General features: G+C 36.7%; 7 protein-coding genes across 7 annotated transcripts; 4 read left to right on the plus strand and 3 right to left on the minus strand.

The window, feature by feature from the left end:
* Positions 1-923: 923 nt before the first annotated feature.
* PHYBLDRAFT_183618 (hypothetical protein) lies at positions 924-1,793 on the minus strand. Its single transcript, XM_018438801.1, has 3 exons — positions 1,422-1,793; positions 1,328-1,366; positions 924-1,251 (listed from the first exon to the last, which is right to left on the minus strand). Exons 1-3 carry the CDS (start codon positions 1,767-1,769, stop codon positions 997-999), a joined length of 642 nt encoding a protein of 213 aa, XP_018285384.1. The 5' UTR covers positions 1,770-1,793; the 3' UTR covers positions 924-996.
* A 3,320-nt stretch (positions 1,794-5,113) lies between these two features.
* PHYBLDRAFT_30282 (hypothetical protein) lies at positions 5,114-6,949 on the plus strand. Its single transcript, XM_018439961.1, has 5 exons — positions 5,114-5,449; positions 5,590-5,670; positions 5,744-5,847; positions 5,907-6,017; positions 6,095-6,949. Exons 1-5 carry the CDS (start codon positions 5,290-5,292, stop codon positions 6,644-6,646), a joined length of 1,008 nt encoding a protein of 335 aa, XP_018285385.1. The 5' UTR covers positions 5,114-5,289; the 3' UTR covers positions 6,647-6,949.
* Positions 6,950-7,491: 542 nt separating this feature from the next.
* On the plus strand, positions 7,492-7,967 carry PHYBLDRAFT_94029 (hypothetical protein; the record flags this gene model as incomplete). The annotated part of the gene is made up of 2 exons (XM_018443844.1): positions 7,492-7,629; positions 7,701-7,967. Coding segments are annotated over 2 exons (405 nt in total), but the record flags the coding sequence as incomplete, so codon positions are not given.
* A 1,949-nt stretch (positions 7,968-9,916) lies between these two features.
* On the minus strand, positions 9,917-14,101 carry PHYBLDRAFT_96129 (hypothetical protein; the record flags this gene model as incomplete). Its single annotated transcript, XM_018443954.1, has 10 exons — positions 9,917-10,157; positions 10,210-10,340; positions 10,403-10,600; positions 10,671-11,021; positions 11,090-11,297; positions 11,382-11,620; positions 11,678-11,870; positions 11,923-12,827; positions 12,912-13,442; positions 13,526-14,101. Coding segments are annotated over 10 exons (3,573 nt in total), but the record flags the coding sequence as incomplete, so codon positions are not given.
* A 4,179-nt stretch (positions 14,102-18,280) lies between these two features.
* Positions 18,281-19,779, minus strand: PHYBLDRAFT_63651 (hypothetical protein; the record flags this gene model as incomplete). Its single annotated transcript, XM_018441153.1, has 4 exons — positions 18,281-18,444; positions 18,985-19,068; positions 19,531-19,620; positions 19,698-19,779. The coding sequence occupies 4 exons, from the start codon at positions 19,777-19,779 to the stop codon at positions 18,281-18,283; spliced, it is 420 nt and encodes a 139-aa protein (XP_018285388.1).
* Positions 19,780-21,423: 1,644 nt separating this feature from the next.
* Positions 21,424-23,067, plus strand: PHYBLDRAFT_38034 (hypothetical protein). The gene is made up of 6 exons (XM_018440100.1): positions 21,424-21,630; positions 21,683-21,746; positions 21,834-22,153; positions 22,208-22,459; positions 22,526-22,644; positions 22,709-23,067. The coding sequence occupies exons 1-6, from the start codon at positions 21,529-21,531 to the stop codon at positions 22,779-22,781; spliced, it is 930 nt and encodes a 309-aa protein (XP_018285389.1). The 5' UTR covers positions 21,424-21,528; the 3' UTR covers positions 22,782-23,067.
* A 195-nt stretch (positions 23,068-23,262) lies between these two features.
* On the plus strand, positions 23,263-24,117 carry PHYBLDRAFT_136983 (hypothetical protein). The gene is made up of 2 exons (XM_018429823.1): positions 23,263-23,276; positions 23,346-24,117. Exons 1-2 carry the CDS (start codon positions 23,272-23,274, stop codon positions 23,989-23,991), a joined length of 651 nt encoding a protein of 216 aa, XP_018285390.1. The 5' UTR covers positions 23,263-23,271; the 3' UTR covers positions 23,992-24,117.
* The last annotated feature ends 616 nt before the right edge of the window (positions 24,118-24,733 follow it).

Here is a 24,733-nt window from a genome sequence, read left to right on the forward strand (position 1 = left end):
TGTGGCGTCAAAAATAAATAATTATATATATATTTGTTTATTTAAAAATGATTTTAAATATATACACTCTGATCTAAATAATAGATACTTGGTTGGCCTTGTATCAAGACAAGCATTTATTAACAGAAAGAATATCATGTTAAGATAGAAAAGATGATACTCGTAGTGACCTCAGGGCGGAAATGTTCTGTGCTTAAACAAGTATGCCGAGGAGACTTTTAGTATCACTGTCGTACATTATTGGGAAAGAAAGTGAGATCGTAAGAAAAAAAGAGAAAATATTGGCAGGCCCCTTGTACAAAAGTTCCAAAGGTATGTATTTCATAATTCATCTATTTGGCTAGCCCTGAAAGGGAATCCCTCTTTAAACTCTTATTCTTGTTAAAATATATTCCCAATTCTGGTGCCGTCAGTACATCGTTACTTATTCTCGATCTTCTCAGGTCTTTTCTTATTTCTCCCAATGGTTTTTATATCGCCTTTGTTCTTACCTGGTCTATTTATTTATTTTCCTTCTCACAAGTCGTCTCTCCCCACCGAGAATTTTTTCCGTGCACTTTTTGCTTTCTCGCTGACTATTTATCTGTCCTACTGTGCCAAGCACTTTTTCTCTGCACATTTTTTTCATCCCCTCATATTTCGGGGGGTTTCCTTTATTTTTGTTTCAAGTACTATATCTCTCTCATTAGGTAGTCTATAATTACATAAGGTATCTCAGACCTTGACACACCTACCAATGAAATCATCCTACCAGAGTTAGTCCTGAAGGGCAACAAATGAATACAAAGTTTTCTTTATATATATAGAAATTCTATTCCACGGAGAGCTTTCGGTACCTGAAACAAATAATTCGATCACATTTAAATAGACAAGCGCTTTAAGCAAAGGTAATATGTACACGAGTAAATACGACGGTATAGTTTATGTAGTAATAGCGCTCGCACTATGATATAATTTTATTTTTATTTAAAAGATGAATGAGGTAATAAGGCTAGCTTATTGTTTTGTGAGCTTCCAGAGCAATTTGGTGTTGTTGGTATCAATCTTGCATTTTGTGAATTTGACGCCACCGGAGATGGTGTTAACACTAATACAATTTGGGGTCATATCGAAAAGATGAGATGCTGATACAATCTTGTAATAGCCTTTGTGGTGGCTATCAGGAATGGCGAGCCACATTTGCTTGGGAGGGTAAATAGGATCATAGCCGTAGTACTTAATATTTGGTGTATCTACTTCACATTGCCACATCTAACAGTAAAGTTAAGGTTAATACCTTTAAAAGAATATTCTTTTCAAATATAAATAAATTAAAATACAAACTTACAACAGCAGCATCAGGAAATCCTCCAGAACTGGCAAAAGACTAATTAACGGATTAGAATCGATCTTGTGTACATATTTTTCTCCCAATCATTTACCCATCGAGTAGAGATACACTTGGGAAGGCCAGCCTTGTTGTTAGCACGTATAGTGAAATATTTTGATCCACTGTGCTGCTTAACTGCCCATTCATTTTGACCCGAGGTTCTTGGAGCCAAAAGGTTTCCGGTACTAATGAGGGTCAATGTTTTCTTTGAATTATAGGCCTGAAAAACGTAATTGCCATTGGGAATTTTCTTGGCTGCTGATAGTAATGCATTTCCATCCTTCTTGCCAGTTTTGCTCACACCTTGAGCTGTGACTGGAGAGCAAATGATAGATAGACAGATTGCAATGACAACCATCAAGGTTGCAAAAGAGAAAAGACTGGAAGACTTTCCTGCCATTGATGATACAGTAAAGAAAGGAATACGGAGAAAAAGAAAGAAGAGATACAGTAATTAAATTGAATAGGCCAGCGTATTTAAGCGTCTTGATGAAAAAAAAAAGAACTTGAAGTGTGACAAAAATGGTATTTATTCTCAAAGTATAATAGTACATCAAATCAACAAGGTGTCTTGGTATATTTGCCCTTTTTGGGACTAAACCGATAAAGGCACGTTTTAAGTGATTGGTACATTATCTACTATATATATTTCCAATAATTGGGTTTTTATTTTACACTTTATTTTACACATGGTAAACCGTTTATATATATTTCAAAAAACCGACTTGCAATTTTGTTAAAGTTAAATTCACGCTTCCCAAAATATTGATGTTGGCATCTTATTACACAGCACAAAAACAGCTTTATATACACAATACAGTGTATAAGCCTTTAAGCTTTATCTTTCTTGTTCTTATTTATACAAATTCGCATACTCAAATTACTACAATGTAAAATGAACCCACGGATATACCCTAAATTTTCAAAAAGAGTTTTTACACGCTATTGGTAAATATACCAGGTCTAAGGTCATAAATGTTGGGACGGTACGGTACAGTTTAAAGTTGAGAAAGCTACCCGGCCTTGATCTGTAGGCAGGAACAGGAAGCGTTATTAAGATTTATGTACCTCGATTTGGAACACAAATTAGAAAAGGTACATAACAGGTTAGATATATACATATGAGAAAATAAAGAAATATTGTTTAATGGTGGGCCACAAGATTGTCCAATATATATATCCTTTTCAAATATATTGAGTACCCGTGTGGCATATTTCCTATTGCTTGTACCAAATGTTTTTCCTATTAATCAACATGCACTGTCTGTCGAAATAAAAAGAGGAGCTAACTACTGGAATCAACAGATACACCAAACAACTTAAGGTTGACGCATTCTGAATGGTTTGTCGCTCTGTATTATCATTAGTTTCCTAAACGTTGTAATTGATAATAGTCTTTTACGTACCCCTGTTTATCAATCTCATTCATCACAGCTTATTTCAAGGTGAACTCGTTAGATCCGATGGTAGTTCGCAAATAACTGTCTTTTCTGCGTTCTTTTTTTCTTTTTAAGAATAAAATACTCTCTTAAATATAAAGAGGGAATATAGATGTATATATATACTCTAACAGATGTATTTCAACTTTTGTGGCCTGTTTTTATACATCTTAAATATTTATTCCAGGCTTCGCTATGTTTGATCCAATTGTAGTCACACATTTAAACTTAGAAATCATTTACTATACTTTGGTCCGAGTAGAGTATATATACTCTTTCTGAAAAACATATTAGATCGTGTGGAATTTTACAGTCTCGATATTCTCAGTTTATGTAACAAGTAAACTACTGTTGTGTTTACTTGGTATAACTCACATATAATATATATCCATTCCAAATAACTGTCCCAAGGACAAAAGTTTCTTTCGTAATATAACTTTATTATTTTAGATCGGACATATTCATTTACAACCTATGCTAATTCTATTTGAATATATATATATATATATATTATAGATTTTAGGCTGTTTTTATGGTATAAGAATCTAGGGATGTGTACTGGTATGAATATGAACAACAATAGAAAAATAATTAATGCCTTTCATCCCATACAGTTTGTTTTGCACGAGACTGGGTCTGTGTTTTGAGAAGTCTTCCAAGCTCTCGTACATTCATGCTTTTGAAGAGGTACGTTTAATTTAATAAAAGTGCAAATCCAATACCAACTGGAGATAATACTCAATGGATAAAATGAGATTCCTATAAATAAGACACCTATTTGTTGGGTTCATTGGTTAGAAATACAATGTTTTTGCTTAAAATTCATATTTATGGTACTTACTGGATCGATACATTGGCCGGTACATAAAAGCTGCTTGTAAAGGCTGTCAATAGATAGAACACGTAAATAAAAACCATTAAAAATATAAGTTTTATAAAGGTCAAGATAAAAGTCGTGATTCAAACGCTGCAGAAAATATTCGCGACATTTCTGCCAGCTTGCTCTTCGAAGGTGACCGCCATTTTCCTTTTTGCTGTTTTTTTTTTTAGAATCAAATTCGTACAGTATACACAGTTTCCTTTGGTTTCGACCAAAGGATTGGGATCTTTACAGGTAACATCTAAATATTGATTTTGCTTAATCCAAAAAAATCTAAAATTGTCTAAGTACAGTGTTTTTACTTGAGATTGAGACAAATTAGGAATTGTTTTAGACGAATTAAATTTATTTTTGAGACACATTTCGAAAAAGAAATTAGACGGGTCTACATTTTTTTAGAGGAAATCGTATTACCAATTGAAACAGTCAAGATTTTTTTGAGACAGTTGTACTTTGTATAATAGATTGCTCTAATACTACTCCTTTATTATACTTCAATACAATAAGTCTCTGGACTTTCTGTTCAATATGTAGCTCAGTTCTGTAGGTAAGATACTATCAATAGCTGCCAATATTGGATTAAAACAACTTGTTTTTCAAAGTACAATCTTCTCAATTTTTTCGTATTTGTCTCAATTGGTGATAGGATTTCGTCTAAAAAAATGTAGTCCCGCCTAAATTTCATTTCCAAAAGTGTCTCAAAAGTAAATATAATTCGTCTAAATCAATTCTTAATTTGCCTCAATCTCAAGTAAAAACACTGTAAAAAGACTGTAGCTACTATAATCATTTATAGGGCTACACTCCGATATTTGACAAATCCCTATTTTAAATATTTTTATCGGACACACACCCATAAGAAATACGTATTGAACATTCTGTTTTTCTCTTTCTAATTCTAATTCTAATGATTTCATACGCAGTTCAGGAGCAAGCTACTACAAACCAATATCTTAATTACACACCATTAAAGAACTTTTTAAGTAAACTTCATCATAGCAAAGTAGTTTACAGAAGCAGCTTAAGAAACACTTTTATGTGAATCAAAAGCAGTATGACACGTGAGAATATATGTCTTAACAGAAAAAAAAAAACTCACGTCTGTAAGTATATTAAAGTGCAAATTCATCAAAGTGAACCATTCGTTTGGCCCTGAGTGCCTTGAAATAAACAACAACAAAAAGAAAAGACGAAGAATTCTATCTTTGGAAATCTAATTCTGATGTTTACGCGCCGCTTGTTTTCTTGACCGAAAGACTGCTACTTATTTTTATAAATAGTTTATTATTGGCACATTGTTCAAACTAAGAAAAGAGCGGATGATTTGGCTATTTTTGTGGAATCGACTAAGCACCTTGTATTTTTTTTTCTTCTTCTCTATTTCCCCCCTCCTTTTCCTTTTCCCTTCCCTTCTCTCTTTTCTTTATTTCTTTGTCAAACACGTTTTGAATCGTATTTCTGCTCGGGATTACCACAAGCCCACAGTTCCCGAAACTTCTTGTCTTTAGAGAACGAGACGTCTGCCTGACCTTTATTTCCTGGAATCCTTTACCAAAATCACATTTTCTTTGTACCTTGGAAATACATCTTAATTCATTACCATGGTTACCATCACATACCGTTTCGACGCCTTTAGTTTTGACGGAATTTGCCAGACAATTGCACTGAGTGTGTGTCCACTTATTGGACAAGCAGAGGGTATCGAACCTGTCTGTTACTCGCGTAATGTGGATTTGGGTGGCAACTTGATTTTTCAGCCAGGTATACATACATAAAATGGTGGTTAACTTTTATATATAAATATGAATATAAATATGAAAAGCCCCATTTCGGTTACCCGTCTCTGAGGAAGACAATACCAAGCCATTTTACTGATACTTAAAACACTGAACCTTATGTAGCCACTTTGATTATTGACTGTGTGGCTATTATTATGACTGCCATCATGATTTACCATATTCGATCAAAATACACTGCCGTCGGTTCGTATTTTAGACTTGCAGAATATACTGCATAGCCTTTATATCTAATAATAATAATAACAAAAATATATAGGTCGCAAGGAAATCGTCATGTTCTTTTATTTATATATGCTTACTATCTTTATTGAAATGCTTCTTGTCACTGGTATCATCCCCACTTCATCTCCCGTATATCCTGTATGTTAAACTACTTATATTTATGAAGATTGACTGACAAGTTTGATTGCACGATTTAGTGGTTTACTGCTGTTCATGTTGGTTTAATAAGCGCCACATTTTGGTGCCTGTTACTCAATGGCTTTGTCGGTTTCCAATTTGCTGAGGATGGTACCCCTCTTTCTCTCTGGGTGAGTACAATAAAAATTAGACTGACAAGAAATGAATTCTAATTTAATTGTTTTTTCTTTTCTTTTCTTCCATTAAGTCTATCCGCATTAGTTCGCTTCTGTACTTCATTCTTGTCGGCGCCATTGCTATTTGTACTTTCAAGAATATCGGTCCCTTCTCATACACAAGCCCTGGTGCCCTTTGGGTCTTTTACTTTATCATTAATGGAATCGCATTCCTTGTTTATGTTGTATCTCAAATTGTCTTGGTTGTCAACACACTTGATGATCGATGGCCATTGGGTGACATTCTCTTTGGTACTGCTTTCTTCATCATCGGTCAAGTTCTCATGCATGTTTTCTCTGTTGTCATCTGCGACGAAGTGAAGCACTATGTGGACGGTTTATTCTTTGGAACCATCTGCTCCTTGTTGGCTGTAATGATGGTTTACAAATACTGGGACTCTATCACCAAGGAGGATCTCGAATTTTCTGTGGGCAGCAAGCAAAACGTCTGGGAAGTCAAAGAGCTCTTGGGCGAAGATGAACTTGCACAAAACTACAGTGCAGGTTACGCTCAACAGAACCAACAATCTCAACCCCAACAATACGGTCAACAGTACCAACAGTATGAGCAGCACCCGTATTAAAATCTGTTCACTCGACTTTATAACTCTTTTTCTCCCTCTCACTCATCTTATAATTTCCATAATGCATTATCTCTTATGGTGTGATTTCCCTCTATAAACAGGCCAATTTCTTTGAAACCATCAAAAAATTCCCCCCGAAGATATTTGACTGTGTAAACTTGTTTTTTCTAGAATCAAATATATCATCAATCTCAATTCAATTTAAATATTTTAGTGCCACATTAAAGCGTGGCCAAAGCATTATTCACGATTTAAAGTGCTTTTATGAATATAGAAAGAAAGAATTAAAAGATCCTTAAACACAAAATCACACAAAGTTGATATCTCCTTATTATCATGAACCACTTACCAACCTGTCCCCTCAGTAAATATTACCCATCTTCTTACCTTGAACAAGAGTTAGATATAGTCATAGCAAAGCTACAAGGTATATCTAAATTTACTGCTAATACAGCTAATAAAGCTAATAAATGACGTAAACATTTATATATATATATCTGATTTTGTTTCTATACTGTGTGCCAACTTTTTGTTTGTAAGGACCGAATACCAAGATGTTTTTCAAGCAAAGGGACTCGGTTATCCGTGTGACTATTTATTTCTAGAAGGGGACATTTGCACAACCAAGAAACACCAAGCTCGGGCATTTTTCAGTCGGTTTGGATCCCCTCTACTCAGCCTTTGAAGACGCCCCGTCTTTTATGCCTACCAAAGCCATGGAATCTGCTAAAGAGACATCGAGCGATTTTCAAACACAATTAGAAGATCATTCACATCTCTACCACACTCTAGAATCTGGAGCTGATGGAAAACCTGGAGGCATCCTCATTACTAGCGTCGCGCAAGAGGTTCTTCCTGGAATTTGGATCGGTGGCTACACTGCACTTGAATCCCAAAAATTCCTGAAGAAGAATGACATTACGCATATTCTATCTATGGGACATTTTGAATATTCTTATCCTTCAGCAGAGTATGACAACAAGGTAAGGGAGAAACTTTTGAAACAATCTAGTCATTAAGAAATAATACTAAATAAACTGATTTTCCACAACAGATCATCCGAATTTCGGACAATCCTGGTGCTAATATTATCCAGTTTTTCCCCGAGACGTATGAATATATCAACAATGCAGTCTCCAATGAAAGGCATATTTTGGTTCACTGTTTGGCTGGAGTCTCACGTAGCCCAACTGTCGTGACCGCTTATCTTATGAAGAAACGGAGACTACGACCAAAAGAAGCGCTCGCGATCATTGCTCAAAGCCGACCTTTTATTAACCCAAACAAAGGTTTCATGGATCAATTAAAGCTTTATCGAGAAATGGACTATACTTTTGATCCTAAACACCCGGCTTATTTAGCTTACATAGCAAAACATCCGCTCAATGGTATTCATACTGGGCACGATGAGTACAAAGACTCTACCTAAGGATCTTATAGAGGCTTATTTGTGCGATCCTTTTTTATTTTTTGCTGCTTTTGTTAATTCTCGCTTTACTCTCTTGACCAAACATTGTCATTTTTAATTATTTAATTTTTTGTATACTATATCTCCTTGTCGTTCTCATTGACAATGTCATTATTTTATTTTTGTCTAGTACGAAACAACCTTTTTGAGGGATAAAGATGTGTGCACCAAAACATATATTTATGTAGAGCATGTATCCCCCCATTGACATCTTATATTTACAGCAACTCTAAAAGAAATCAGTTTCGAAAATATCTGACGCTAGTTATATTTATCAAGCATATTTATTTGAATGGCTGTCACAAACAGCTACATAAATACATTATTGATCGCTAATTCTTCTTCATATATCTAATATACAATCATGCAAAACATTTTGATACTTGGCGTAAGGTTGTAATATGAGTCATTTTTAAACATAATCCAACTACTACCATTTTAATCCTTATAATAGAATTCGCCTTAAGATCTCGCAAATGTTGCCTGGAAAAATATGAATACAAAGCATATTTTACATGGTTTTACTGTCACATTATGTACGTCTTCCATCGATTATGGATTAACGAAGCATTGTATATGTGGTACTCCATCAATAAGAGCCATAAGTTATGCGCAAGATATAGAATATAGGTATGTATCCAGTTTCTAGGAGTTTCGTCTAGTATATAATAAGAAATCGAGCAAAAATATCTTAATTTTTGAAATTTAAAGCGCTAAAAAAAAGGATTTTCATATCTGTTTCATCCTTTGATTGTTAAGTATATAATTTTTCATAAAATGTTCCAATGTTTAGAGTTTTTGCGACATATTAAGACATTATCTATCGTATGTAAACAGATACTTTTTGCGAAGACTTGTGGTTGCGAATAATTTTAACTAGTAGACAATTAAGTTGCGTGCTTTAATGAAATATGGTAAAAAAAACCGGCTTTAGTAGGAGATTCTTACAAGAGTACACCCCTAAATACACATTTTTCCCCATAGTGATATTTGTGCAAAGGTTATAATATAAATATGTACTTGTTTAGTCTGTTTCTACAGAATATATTAATAGTAAGTATTTTTTATATATTAGATAAAGATGGTAGATGTGCGACTATCTTTAGTGTAAAGTTTTATATATAACCATTCGCAAGCAATTGAAATGTATTTCCACAACAGTTCATTCGAGAATACAATTTGGACAAGTGGTTTTTAATACTGTTTTAGGATCGTTATACTCATTCATTTTTAGTTTACAATGAAGAGTATAATCAATGTTCAAAGCTTTCTCTAACCAGGTGAATTAGAATACATGTTTTCTATGTTTGATAGTTGATGTGAATACCCACTTCAAGTCTATCATATAGAAAAGAAAGTACTGGTTTTTGCTCTTCTAAAGATCATTGTGTCCCTATTTAAAGTCATTTGCCCGATAATCTTGCCATCTTAGATCATCTTCACTTTGGGCAATTTCTTTTAAAGAAGTGTATTTAAACTTTGTTTTACTCATAGATTGGTATTTACAGCGAGTAGTCGGCTATTCATCGTACTCATCATCTTCGTAGTCGTCTTCTTCTTCTTCCTCTTCTTCCTCTTCAGGTTCATCATTAAAGTTTTGCCGTTCGTTTGTTTTGATGCTCCAGTCTTCGGCAATAATAGGTTTTTGTATGGGTCTGGGTAGCGGATTATGAACAGCCACAGGTTGGCTCATAGGAAGCATACCACCTGGGCAGAGAGAGTCCAATGTATGGTCGAATATTTTCTATAAATTATGTTTTAAGCAATCGCTAATTTACGTATAATATATCATGCGTCTCAAGACGTACCTGCATTTCGTCCGCATCTTGATATACAACAGAACCCTCTTCATTGAATGTACGAGCATTGTCAAACATAAGATGGAAGTCTGCGCGGAACTGAGCAATTGTTTTATAATATGGTGAATGAATGCGCTTTTTAATCATTTTCATCGCAATAGGACTTTTGATCATGGTGTAATACAATGGATAGTCTCGTTTACTGACAAGATCCATAAAGAGACTACACCGCTGTCGGTAAGAGCTACAAAATAGTGCATGTTAAAAAAACATCTTTTTAACGTATTTTTCCCTACTGTTCATCTTCTTCTGTAGCTTGTTCTACTGCTTTGTAACACCTATCAAATATCTCCGTCATTTGCTGCCGGATTGGTGGTGGTAAAGGATCTCTTCCAATCAGTTCGGCTCCTTTTTTAAGCCTCTTTTGCTATATGTCAGGTGTTAATGTCTAGATCATCCAATTGTGTATAAAAATAAACTATTGTCTACCTCTGGCTCCCATTTCTTCGGTCTTCCGCGTTTTTTCGGCATCCCGTCCATTTCTTCGAAACGAGCTATTTGGGCAGCCAGCTTACGGCGTCCACGTCGACTGCTTGTTTCTCCTATTTCCTCTACAAAGCCTATTTGACCTGGACCATCCGGATGTCTTTTTTCTCCCTGAACGAGCAAGTCATTCATATCTACATTCTCGTCCTCCAATGCCTAGTACAGAATGTCAGGAATGCGAACTATATTTATAACCAAGCCATGCAATTACCTCCACCCATTGTTCTTCCGTTAGTCCATCGTCGTATCGAATACTTTCTTTCACTCGTTGGCCACGACCGTATTCTAACAGCCCATTAATGTTTTCATGTACTAGATCTTCTTCCTGATTGTAAATGTCAGGAAGTTCATCGTCTTGAATCAATCGTTCTGGTTTCTTTCCACGGCCACCCATTCTTCTATAAAGATCCATTTCTGCACGTGCTCTTTCAGCATCAATTCGTTTAAAGATCACAAGTTCTTGATCAGAACGCTTTAACATCTCGTTCAGTTCCTCGTCATCCATCTCCTCATCAGCCTCGAGTTCAGGGTCTTCGTCGTTCTTGTCTTCGAGTAAGGATCTCTGCATTCGATAAGAAATTAATACAAAATACCCCTACTGTGATTATAGACACTTATCAAATAGCTTACCAAAAATGCTTCACGATCTTCATCTGTACTACGGTTATCAAATTTACCAGCTTGGATAACCTTACCATCAATATCTAGCTTGTAGTTTGCCCTAGCCAAGATGTTTTCTTCGATAGAATTGGCACAAATTAAACGAAAGATTCGAACTTCCTTGGTTTGACCAATACGATGCGCACGATCCTGAGCTTGGAGATCTTGATGAGGATTCCTATTTGATAATTTCAGCATTTTGTTTTCGTTGTTATGTATGTGTGAATATTTATCAAGGCTATTTATTTAGAAATATACTTACCAGTCAGAATCGAAGATAACAACTGTATCTGCTGTTTGTAAGTTTAGACCAAGACCACCTGCACGTGTACTCAGCAAGAAGATAAAATAAGGTGAATCAGGAGCGTTAAATAGCTGTAATAGTTGAGAACGATCGTCGGACTTTGTGGAACCATCAAGACGTAAATAAGGAAATCCTCTAAGGTTCATAAAATCCTCCATAATACTCATAATACGGGTCATTTGGAAGAAGATCAATACCTAAAAACATGAAAGCATTAATCAGTACAAAAATACCGCGAAGGGATTTTTTCTTACACGATGTCCTGTCTGCCTTAATTTGGGCAGCATACGATCAAGCAGCTCAAACTTTCCAGAAGTACGGTAAAGAAGTTCGTTGGACTGACGAATAGGGTTTATTGTGTTTTCAATTTCCTCGAACACGAAGGGATGGTTACAGATCTTTCGTAACTGCATCAATGTGTTACTAAGACCCTTGATTCCTGTCTTTCTATAATGGGATTTAGTAAGTCGTGACAGTATATAAGCAAAGAATGTATTACCCTTCACGCGATGCTTTATACATTGTTCCGTTCTTCTTCATTTGGGAATACAATTTGGCCTGAAGTGCAGAGAATTTGCACTTAATAACATGCTCTACTTTGTCTGGTAGCTCGGACTCGACATCTTTTTTCAACCGACGCAACAAAAATGGTCTAAGCACTTTGTGGAGACGTTTAATAATCAGAAGTTGTTCTTCTTCATTGAGATCGATTTTGTCTTGTACACCTTGAGTGGAAAAGGGTGTATTGAACCATTCTTCAAAACTCTTAACACTCTTGAAAATTTTCGGTAGAATAAAGTTCAGCAATGCCCACAGCTCAGGTAAGTTGTTCTGAAGCGGTGTACCAGTTAAGATGAGACGGTAACGAGTATGGTAATATTGTCGTAGGGTAAGGGTTAGTTTGGAATTGGTGTTCTTCATACGATGTCCTTCATCTACAATCATGTGAAGCCATTTGACTTTACTCAAAGCAGGCCGGTCTTTGATAATGTATTCGAAAGTTGTTAGCAGTACTTGGAAATCACCACGTCGGATATCCATTTGAAGGTTGCGGCGTACAAGTGGCATGCCCTTGTAAACAATCTTACTCACTGAGGGAGCCCATTTATCGAATTCAAGGTGCCAATTGGTTAAGGTCGACAAAGGCACAATAATCAAGAACGGACCATTTTGTTTCTTGCGCTCAATCAGGTAGGTGATCAAACTGATAGTCTGGATGGTTTTTCCGAGACCCATCTCGTCAGCGAGAATACCATTCAAATGATTGTTGTATAAAGAAACCATCCACTGCAAACCCTTGACCTGGTATTCCTTGAGTGTACCTCCTACCAGCATTGATGGCTGGGACACTTCTTCCTTTACTCTGTGCGTCACCTGGAAATAATCTACCTTTGCGTCTGGATCCTATGAATACACAATACACGTATACACAAAACCGTAGGAAAGATCAATTATTGATTATATTTTAATGTCTGTAATAGCACTTACGGGTGCCCCTTCATCTTTTATCGGCTCCTGTTCAAATCCATGCTTGCTAATCGAGTCATTCTGTTGATCTACAACTGCCTTTGTTAAAGAGCTTAGGAAAGTACCAGTCTGTTTCAGTAGTTGTGTGAGGCGAGTATCCTTGGCTTCGTCGATGAGTTTCATATACGCCTCTTCATCGTCATTCTTGAGTGCTCTGATACGTTCTTTGGTGATTCTTTCTGCCTTCTTTTGTTCCTCCTTTTCGATGTGTTGGTGGAACTGGACAACAGCTCTACCTAACTTTGACTGTCGCGCTTGCCATGCCTTATGCGTACCGACCATATCACGACCATGGTCACAAATTGTCTGGAGATAGTCCATATGTTTCTGCTTTTCGCGCTGTTCTCTATCAATACGCTGCTGTCGTTCGATTTTTTCGGTCATACGAGCGTCTCGAAGTGAGACTTTCTTCATGCGTCTGTAAGCAATTCTATCAGAGGATACAGCAAGAATAGTTGATCTAGCCATTCCAGATGTCATTTCCTCCCGAAGCTATTTAGAGTAAGCAATATGTGCGTACAGTATGAGATCTATATCCTCAATTATTTTCTTTCATTTTCTTTCTGTTATTGTACCTTTCTTTGTTTCTGCATCAATCGCAATGTTTTTAATTCAATCAAAGCTTTTAGTTTAGGGCGATTGCTATCAGCAGATTTAATTTCTTCGGTTAAAGCAGCTATCCTTGTCTCAACAGGGCCCAGCTTTTCTTCCAGAAGAGACATCTGGTATGTGACTCTTTTCTTTACACCCTCCTCTCGTTCCTCCATCAACGCTTGAGTGTCAATTCCAACAGGAGTAATACTGGGAATCAAAAGACGTTGCTGACGGGAGGCATGGGTGTATGAAGAAATTGGTTTTTTTAACAAGTTGTATGGCGAAGCATAAGCATTGTACTGAGGCTTCTTTACTGGCGGCGATTCAGTCGGAACGGGTTTCGGTGTGGCAGAAAGTGCAGGAGACTGTACGGCAGCTGGGCTTTGTTGGCTTGAAGTTTCTTGTGGTCGTTGCAAGCCAAGATCTTTAGTCAAATCGAGTGAGCTCGGGGACAGAACTGCTTGTTGAAGTGTAGGTGGCAATGGTATGTTTTTTGATATGTGTTTGTACGCAAGAATTTGGTATTTCAGCGCAGCCAGTTGATTTTGTGTAAATGTCGAATGGGGTCCAGGAACTACGATACGTACATACAAAAGTTCAAAACTACTAATACCTAGAAAAAATAACATATATATAATAATGCAGTAACCACATACCTGGTATGCTACCTGATATATCCATTGACGGGGATTGCTGCTGCAATTGCTGTTGTAATTGCTGTTGAATCTGTTGGTTTTGCTTTTGATGTGATTGTTGTTGTAATTGTTGGATTTGATGTGCTTGTTGTGTTTGCTGCGCTTGTTGTGCTTGTTGTGTTTGCTGTGCTTGTTGTGCTTGTTGCGTTTGCTGTGCTTGCTGCGTTTGTTGCGTTTGCTGTGCTTGTTGAGCTTGTTGTGTTTGTTGTGCTTGTTGAGCTTTTTGTGTTTGTGCTTGCTGAGCTTGTTGCTGGATTGGTTGTTGAGGTTGTTGCTGTGTTTGTTGCTGCTGCTGCTTTTGCTGCTGTTGGTTTTGTTGGGCCTGTTGCTGTTGGGCCTGTTGCTGTTGGGCCTGTTGCTGCTGTTGTTGCTGTTGTTGTTGCTGTTGTTGCTGCTGCTGCTTCTGTTGTTGTTGTTGTTGTTGTTGTTGTTGTTGTTGTTGTTGTTGTGTCTGCTGTTGTTGCTGTTGTGCCTGATGTTGCTGTTGTTGAGCTTGCTGTTGAGCTTGTTGCATAAGTAGCTGTGGCTGTGTTGGTTGAACAGGGGATGTTTGTGAGACATTTGCTGATCCAAAAAGTGACATTGGCTGGCGCTGTTGTTGCATTTTTTGATGCATCTGTAGATTCTTTAAAAACTGCATGATCTGGGCGAATTCAGCATTGTTGTCTTCTTTTGCACCAGTAGATTGTAAAAAGCGTGCTCGCTATAGATGATCTTAATATGACATCCCACGCGTCCAATTATGTCGGTTACCTGAAGTAGGCTATTGAGTTTTTCTTTTGAAAATGTACTTGGCAGTGAGTTCATTGGTGCCACCATGGACCCATGTGGCTGTACGCTACTCATGCAAATGGGATATGTTCAGCGCTGGTTTGGCTGAGTATCAATGAAGCGCGAAATAATGTGGGTTGTACGTAAGGAATATCCTGAGGAAAAGAGATGGTACAATTGTGTGTGAGAAATTAAGAGAAAGAAAGATAGAAAGAAAATATATAATTAACGGCAAGAAGAAGGCACTCGATATGGTTGACAGAAGAAAGAAAGAACAAAAGATAACCTGGAGAACAGGTTGAGCGACAGTACAATCAAAAGCCACGAGAACAATATATAAAGAGATAATGTCACATACGCCCATAAACACCAGAAAAACTGACCTTGTTTTTTCACCACAGGAGACAAAACGAACGGGAAAGGAGAAGAGGAAAATGAGTGGGCGATTAAATTCACGTGACATGCAGTGTCTACGTCAGACGTGACGTAGTCAAGCTTTTCTATATGTGAGTTCACGAAGCACTTCATTGACAGACATATACACTCCCAAAACTGAAATCACCGACAAAATCTTTGATTTCTACCCCCGAATAAACCATACATCAACTTCATTATGCTATATCTTCTCAAGAAGTTGACAAAATAAAACCAAACATTGTGTTGTTATAGAGAAATGTATATATATTATAGAATAAAAATAAAAAAATGAGGTTTAATATACGGTATGATCACCACGAGCTTTTATGACTGCTTTAACTCTGTCAGGCATACTTGCCACAAGAGTTTGCAGAACTCCAGGGTCAAGCAACTCCCATTCCTGAAGAATACAGGCCTTCAGCTCTTGCACATTATTAATAGAGGCCTTTCTCTCTTGAACCTTGGCCTTTAGGGCATGCCAGACATGCTCAATTGGGTTCAAATCTGGACTTTGCGACGGCCAGTAGTCAAATCGTTTAATCTCCCAACGGTTTTTCCACCACGTCGTGTAGGACCCAGTATGACAGCTAGCACCATCTTCTTGGAATGTGAACATGGTGTCATGTTCTTCATTCAATTGTTTGTACCAGGGATTGAAGTCCTTAGACAGACAATTGACGTATGCATCTTGGTCTACAGATCCTTCGATAAACGATAATGGCCCAATGCCACCAGCCCAGAAACAACCCCATACCATCACGGAACCTTTTCCATACTTTTCTGTTGTTAGTGTATGGCGTTCCTGGTGCCTCTCCCCTCGTTTACGAATTACGGATGGGTCAGAATCATTGCCTTTCACCATGAACCTCGACTCATCTGACCACACCACTCTGCTCCAGTCTTCGATGCTAAAACTGGCCCTAGCTCTAGCCCAACGCAACCGATTCTTTTTCTGCTCACGGGTTAACTTTGGTTGAGATACAGGGGTGTAAGAACCGAAGCCTTTTGCTCGTAGGTATCGGATAACTGTCTGTCTACAGACAATAACGCCAACAGCTCCCAAATTTGCCTGGTGGTATCCATAACTCTCAAAAGGATTACGTCTCACACTCAAACAAAGACTTGTAACGTCTGTTACACTAAGTTTCTTTGGTCTCCCAGGTCTGGTCTTTGTCTTGGCTGTTCCAGTAGTCTCCCAGCGCTTTATTGTATCGAAAACTGTAGTTCTAGGAATGTTCATACGGTTTGCGATGTCAGTTGGAGTATGATCGGCTTTTGAGAGCCAAACAATGCCTCCACGCTCAAAATCTGACAGCTCGCGTCTGGAGGGAGTAGTTTTAATTCTTTTATTACTTTTCGACATTGGTGGTTAAGTTTGAGGTAAAGGTGTGAGGAAGAGAAAGGTAAAGAATGTTATAAAAAAAGCAGCATGAAAAATGTGGTTCATCGATGATTTTTATTGTCGGAGTGTATATACAGGAAGAAGTGTATAATTAAATTTGTTCATAGGAATCTATAATTAAGTAGAAAGTGCTATTTTATTGTACATTAATTCTTATTACTATACTTCTTTATATAATTACTTGCTTAATATAAACACTTTCTTACAAAATATCGCCATAGTTGTTCTGTTAATCATAAGGAGCAGACGTTTTATAATGGGACCAGACATTTTTTGAAAGGATACAATGTTCCAACTTCATCAAGCTCCTCAAACGTGACTTAATTTCTGGAAGGCAAAAGTATTATATAGTCTGTAACGAACTATAAATTTTCTACAAATTAAAATCATTTACATATAACAGGATGATGTTTTTCATTTAATATAACAAACGTTCTTATGTGTCTATAATACAAACTGTTTTTGTTGCTTCTGTTGAATGGAATACTCGGCTTTTGAAGAAAATTAAAAGAGAATTAATAAAAAAAAAGAGAAATGTTTGAAAAGGAAAGAAATGTAGAGTATTTACTTAATGGTGGGTTCATACCACTTTGTATAGCATATCCTACCTTTAACCATAAAATATTTTAAGAGAATAGTGTTGTTAAAAGCATTAAACTAATGCTTAAGCCATATATTCTGCTTCACGACTAACATATTTACAATCTGAAGATGGCTAAATGGATACAATTGTCAAGTACAAATTTGGTAGAGGGATCACCCATAAAGATATGACATTGTTAGTAGTAAATTTCGGAATTTAGGCAAAAAAATTGCACCTAGTAAAGTATAGAGTATTAAGAAGACAAGACATGCTCGTAGTATACTTTTTTTCTTCGTCGGTATATTTAAAGAAGATGTGAAGTATTGTAAGAGTTTAGGATATGCCATAAAGAGGTTACATATATATGGTTTTAAAAGCTTGAATATAAAAGGGACAGTGTGCATACGTATCCAATCTCCTTTAAGTTAACTTGGTAGGTTTAAGTATAATCAATGCTTTAAATTAGACTAATGGGGTGTATATAAGAGCACCCACAGCGGTTTGTGTAAACTTGCCAATATGTAAATTTAAATAGAAAATTTAGATTTTTTTCATCCACAGTGGTTTGTAAATAAATGTTTTAGCCATTTTTTAGACAGTTATTTAACAGATATCTAAATTTGGCGCTTCACTAAAACATTCAAGCAATAAAAAGATGCGACTTCAGATTTAGATAAACTGCTGTGGATGGTCTAAGCTATTCCATTTAAATGTGTATTTTTGGTTTGACTTGGCTATTTTAATTACATAAACCGCTGTATATGCACTGGTTTAAAATTATGGTCTTTGTTTCATCTTTGATTAATTGTTTTTTCACCTGTCCACATTAACTGTATTATTTTGTTAAGCGGAAAAACAAGAAGAGTTTCTAGTAACTATCAAAAAGCGATGTGAAGCACAATAATCGCACAATAATCGCCAATGTAATAGCTACGATCTGTTGAAACGTAAGAGAATTTCCTCTTAACCCGTCCTTTGAAATATGAGGTATCCATAAGAGCAACTTCAGCAGTGAGAGAACTTTTAATTTATCTAAAGTTAAACACCGCTACTTTAGCTAAAGAAAAGGTCAATTTTCCCAGCAGTTCGATTTATATTTTTCTTTAAATAAATTTTGAGAGCGTTTTCATCAATAAATTTTATCTTCCTATTAAATTGAATAGGAAGATAAAGAAAAGGGACTGTCTTTTATATTTAAAGTGAATTTAATCGAACTGCTGGGAGGACAAACTTTAGCTAAAGGTGCTCTCGGAATTGTTTTTCGATAAAGAATTTTTTATCAAAAAACAATAATGCTCCTATTTTAGAAGTATCTTTTTTTCAAAAAAGGAACAATATTTTTAAAGACCGTACTTTTTATACCTGCTCTCCAGCAGGGATAAATTTTTTTTAATATCCAAATATAGAAGTATATTTTTACTACTATCAGAACATCATTTGACAATCGCTTTTATCTTACTGTTATATATTATTTTCAGGGTCTTATTTGCTATACAAACCGGTAATTTCTACTCAAAATAATATATGGTATGCTATCTTGCACCAAGTGCTTTGCTTGAAGTCGAATATTACATGCTTCCTCATAGTGATAAAGCCACAAGAAAAAGTATTCCTTTAATATGCTTTCAAATAAGTTTATATCTTTGGAGTATAGTACTGGCTATAACACCGACGTATTATTAATTACACAACATCTATATGTGGCACATATTAATCTTCTAAAAAAGGAACATTATTGTTTTTCGATAAAGAATTATTTATCGAAAAACAATTCCGAGAGCACCTTAAATCTTTAAATTTAATGTAAAAGTGGAGATAAAGTGGACTGCTGAAGATGCTCTAAGCATTTAATTAGAGTTCTTTGGTGCTGTTTTCCCGCCTTTGGTACTGTCCACTGCCTTACAGCCCTTCAATTTCCCACATAAAATGTACCCTCCATCCCTGCTGCTTCATGGTTTGGTTTTACAATTATTATCATCTGGGATCATCACTAACTTTTTCACTTCCATTCTGTTTCTCTTCAACCGTCTTCCACCCTCAACATTGTTTGTAAAGTCTTCTCTTGCCAACCGCGTGATAACGTACTTGGAGAAAAATTAAAACACAAAATCATCATACAATTCATATAACCCTCAAACAAATCATCCAATTTCTCTTTTGTCCTACTTATGTAGAGACTCTTAACAAATATGAGCCTATCAACAGCACCTACAATAAACGAAAAAAAAAGAAACATGTTATTGTTTCTATAGCTGTAATCTTAATTTTCCATGAGTATTACGTACCGCCTTTAGCAGAATGCATTTTATGAGTCTGGGTCTGACCTATTCCCAGCTTGGCACCGCTTTTACAATTGTGGATATTCATGACAGCTAAGAATACAAGGTGGCCAACAAATACGGCGCCAAGACAGCAGGTTGTATTATGAAAACCGTCATCATTTACACATTATTTAAATGTCTCTGTTCTGGGAAATTTAAAGCAAAAATTATTGTAATTGTATCGTTTCTCTCGTCAGATAACTTGCTTTTGACAGTTGCCGCCAATGTAGAAATAGAAACAGTCATAGATATATCGGTTTTTTTTTTCATTGTTCACTTATTACTATGTTGACCAACAATATTTTGTCTGTACCAAAGAATATATAAAGCAAAATTAATTTTAAAGGGAAGTTGATTGAATTGTACAGCAAACGACGACTGAAAATACCGGTAATTATTTAAGAGTTCCATCGGTGATAATACGCTGCATTTTGTGGTTTACTGTTTTTTTTTTCTCCCTTGTGGTTTGTATATTTATTTATATTTATTCAATGCATCATAAAAACAACTATGAAAGTAGTAGGAATACACACACACACACGTATATATTAAGAAAAAAGTAACCAATAAAAAAATGCGACTTTCTGTGGCAGCACAAATTCTCCAAATGTGATATTCAGAAATCATTACTCAAATTTTGATTGTGAGTGCGTTGAATGAATGTAGTGAATCGCCATGAAGAGTTCAGGGGTCATTACTTGGACTTGAACAATGCACCATCGCATCAATGCCCTCACACAAACACATTCAAGAAACATTAACAAGTGTTAATGCTCTAGTTAAATCATAATTGGGAACTTTAGTCAGGTTTCAAAAACAAGTTTCTTTTAGTAAAAAAAAACTCCCCATTTTTTGAAGAAACATAGACATTATAAATTCAAGATGCTTACGATCGTATTCTTTTTATGATCTACGTGACTTTTACAGAGATTTTCTTCTTAAATATAATTGTTCGAACTGTTAAACTCCTTTAAACTGTTAGTCTTTTTTTTTAAAAAAAAAAATGTATATAATCTCTTGATAGCTACTGCCATGATTAATTCTTGTAGCAATACGTATATATATATTGCACATATCGGTCAAAGCAGGAACGATGACAAGAGTCAATGTTACGCAAAATTTTATCTTGAGAATGCACCAATGTTTTCTAGTTAAAAGGTGTATACAGAGAAATAGCTTAGTTTATCAAGTACATTAACAAGGTAGTAGAGTCAAATATGACACAAGCGATATACAGAGGCTATTTTGTTAAAAAAGACAAGAAACAATAATAAGAATAGTTGTTCTGTCTTTCAGCCACTCGACATTTTCTATTCGTTCTCCTCATTTTTTTTAATCCACCCAAACTTCAATTAGACACACAGCTTATAAATTTGACGTCTTTTTTTTTACATGGTAATCACTTCAAAGTTTACTCTTTGCGTTTAATGACCGCCTGTATCCAAAGGTGAGGTGTATGCACACGCTCACAGTGAAGGTAAAAATGTCACTTTTCATTTTTCTTGTGCTCCCTTTAGTTGGACCAATCTGTTCTCGTCCAAGGCTGAATGATGACGTAACGACCACACCAGAGATGAGCGGGTCTCCCACTGGCCGCGCCCATCCTATCGTTGAGTGCCCTAAAAGAGACTGAGAGACTCCCCATTTTTCCTTTTCTTTGTCCTTTTCCCTTCTCAATTTATTGGCCATCTTCCTTTGTGCCATCCACAAGGCAGACGTCATCTAAAGAATCTTGACTGAATTCTTACTTCATTCTCACGAGTAAGCGTCATCTACAGCTCCACTCTTGACCATCATGACCTCTGTAAGCTCAGTTGCCGACGTCGATGCCTGGATTTCTCAGCTCCAGGATTGTAAGCAGTTAACTGAAATCGATATTAAAAGACTCTGTGAAAAGGTAAGATCATCTCTACTCATCAAACCAAGAGGTAAGACTGACGATATTTCAGGCACGCGAAATCCTGTTGGAAGAATCCAACGTTCAACCTGTACGATGCCCGGTGACTGTATGCGGTAAGATTTTGAAGACGAGCTTGAAGAAACAAAAAAAAGATATGGCCAATGGCTTATTGTGTTCGACTCTATAATCTGTCGATATAGGTGATATCCACGGCCAGTTTCATGATCTTCAAGAACTGTTCCGTATCGGAGGCAACTCACCCGACACCAACTACTTGTTCATGGGTGATTATGTGGACCGTGGTTATTATTCAGTCGAAACAGTTACATTGTTGGTGGCCCTCAAAGTGCGTTACAAGGACCGTGTGACTATCCTTAGAGGAAACCATGAGTCCCGTCAGATTACTCAGGTCTATGGCTTCTATGATGAGTGTTTGCGTAAATATGGCAATGCAAATGTCTGGAAGATGTTTACCGATTTGTTTGATTACTTGCCCTTGACTGCACTTATTGAAGATCAAGTAAGCCGATACTCTTACTTATTGAGGAAAGGTTTACTGATAATGGTATCCTAGATATTCTGTCTTCATGGTGGTCTTTCTCCTTCTATTGACACATTGGACCAAATTCGCTCTTTGGACCGTATTCAAGAAGTACCCCACGAGGGACCAATGTGTGATCTTCTTTGGTCTGACCCCGACGATCGTTGTGGTTGGGGCATCTCTCCAAGAGGTGCTGGTTATACATTTGGGCAGGATATTTCAGAAACATTTAACCACAACAATGGTCTGACATTGGTTGCCAGAGCACATCAGTTGGTCATGGAGGTATGTACCGAGTGTACAATGATTATATGTTCAAAAACTAATAAAGAACAACTGTACTAATTGTAGGGCTACAACTGGTCGCACGATCGTAATGTTGTTACCATCTTCAGTGCACCTAACTATTGTTACAGATGTGGTAATCAAGCTGCCATTATGGAAATTGATGAACATCTCAAGTATACGTTGTAAGTAAATAGCCTCTTAGTAACTTGTGAGATGCTTATTATGTATCCTTGAATTTTTCTATAGCCTTCAATTTGACCCTGCGCCAAGGAAGGGTGAACCTCATGTTACCAGACGTACGCCCGATTACTTCCTCTAAAGAAAAGATCGAGCAGAACAATAGATCCTTCATCACAGCCAAACAAACAACCAAAACAGACAAACAAATCCTAAAAAAAGGCTATATAGAGAAGGAGAACCTTGCTTAACCAAAAAAGAAAAGTTTGGTCTCTTTAACACTTCTCGTTCCCCTTGCCGATCTTCTCTTCTATCTTACCTTATATATGTATATACACATATACACCTACATATATATATCCTCTTTATCTCTCTATCTTTAACCTGTCCATTTTATCTACATTAACTATATTGCACGGCTATGAAATATTTAAATGGCTGTGGGCGATCATATTCCAAAGTATAGTTGTAGTTTTATAAAAAAAATCTTATGTCAGTAAAAGTATTTTCAATGTCGGACCTGATATCAACTTTTCGCTTATTCCATTTATGGAAAGTACAAGTCGCGCTTTTATGATCTTACACGCACCTGCCCATCCAAAGATTCCCTCCTTTTCTACTCATCTTTAACCATGAGGTAAACATCCATCCAACCCATCCACATCACAACATAGTTCATCCATCTCACACACTGTCGATTGCACAGCAAAGTTAGCGGTTCTGCCGTCAGAGAGACCGTCCGTGCCATCAAGGCCGGATGCGAAGAGAAGAAGCGTAACTTCACTGAGACCATCGAGCTCCAGATTGGTTTGAAGAACTACGATCCCCAGAGAGATAAGCGTTTCTCTGGCTCTATCAAGCTCCCCAACATCCCCCGTCCCAACCTTTCCGTCTGCGTTCTCGGTGATGCTTTCCACTGTGACCAGGCCAAGGCTGCCGGCATGGAGTTCCAGTCCGTTGACGATTTGAAGAAGTTGAACAAGAACAAGAAGCAGATCAAGAAGCTCGCCAAGAAGTACGATGCTTTCGTCGCTTCCGAGGCTTTGATCAAGCAGATTCCTCGTCTCTTGGGTCCCGGTCTCCACAAGGTCGGTAAGTTCCCTACCCCCGTCTCCCACGCTGATTCCTTGACCGATAAGGCCAACGAGATCCGTGCCACCATCAAGTTCCAGTTGAAGAAGGTTCTCTGTCTCGGTGTTGCTGTCGGTCACGTCCAGATGACTGAGGATGAGTTGCTCGCCAACATTATGTTGTCCATCAACTTCTTGGTCTCTCTCTTGAAGAAGAACTGGCAGAACGTCAAGTCTTTGTACTTGAAGTCCTCCATGGGTAAGCCCCAGCGCCTCTTCTAAATCCATCCAGTTGTTTGATCTATTTTATCTTTCATACAATAAAACATTACTTCTTTATGGTGAAAAATATACTTCAAATTACTTTATTTTATTTTGAGCTGTCAAGAGATGTAATTATGAGCTTACATATTTTCTTGGGATTACGGTCGTACAAGCCTGAAGTGTTTTTCCCTGCACAAACTATAGTTTTCTGGGATTATAGACTTCTATTTTAAGCTCTTACGTTTTGAGATGAAGAATCAATCTCGTTACGTAAATGGGCAGGTTAATGCCGTTAATTGGAAGTATACGCTATTGAATCTATAATTATCACACTAAAGATTTGTGCTGTGTGAATTTTCATCACGACTCTGATTGTGTTGCCACTTATGTCTTTAAACAACAATGTACATACATTCGCATTAGAAAAATGAACCTAAGCATTCTAACATCATGACCTACGCGGACTCAATTGAAGTATATTTGAGCTGCTGTTTTTTTTGTCTTAGAAAGGTTTGTATTTGGTTGTTACTGTAAAGCGACCAGGATATTATGCTTTTTCAGTCTGATTATATGTTTTAAGATCTAAAGGTGCGTTTGACAACTTTTATTTTAATTTTTAATAAAAAAAAGTTAAATATTACAAACACAGAGCACCTGCTTAATTTCAACGAATTAGAAAAGTAAATTAAATATGTGAAGGGTATAGTATTTCAGAAACAAGGTGGATTAAAGGTAATGCCATGATATGAAGCTGTTTTGG

Source organism: Phycomyces blakesleeanus (assembly GCF_001638985.1).
Source record: "Phycomyces blakesleeanus NRRL 1555(-) unplaced genomic scaffold PHYBLscaffold_30, whole genome shotgun sequence".
NCBI lineage: Eukaryota > Fungi > Mucoromycota > Mucoromycetes > Mucorales > Phycomycetaceae > Phycomyces > Phycomyces blakesleeanus.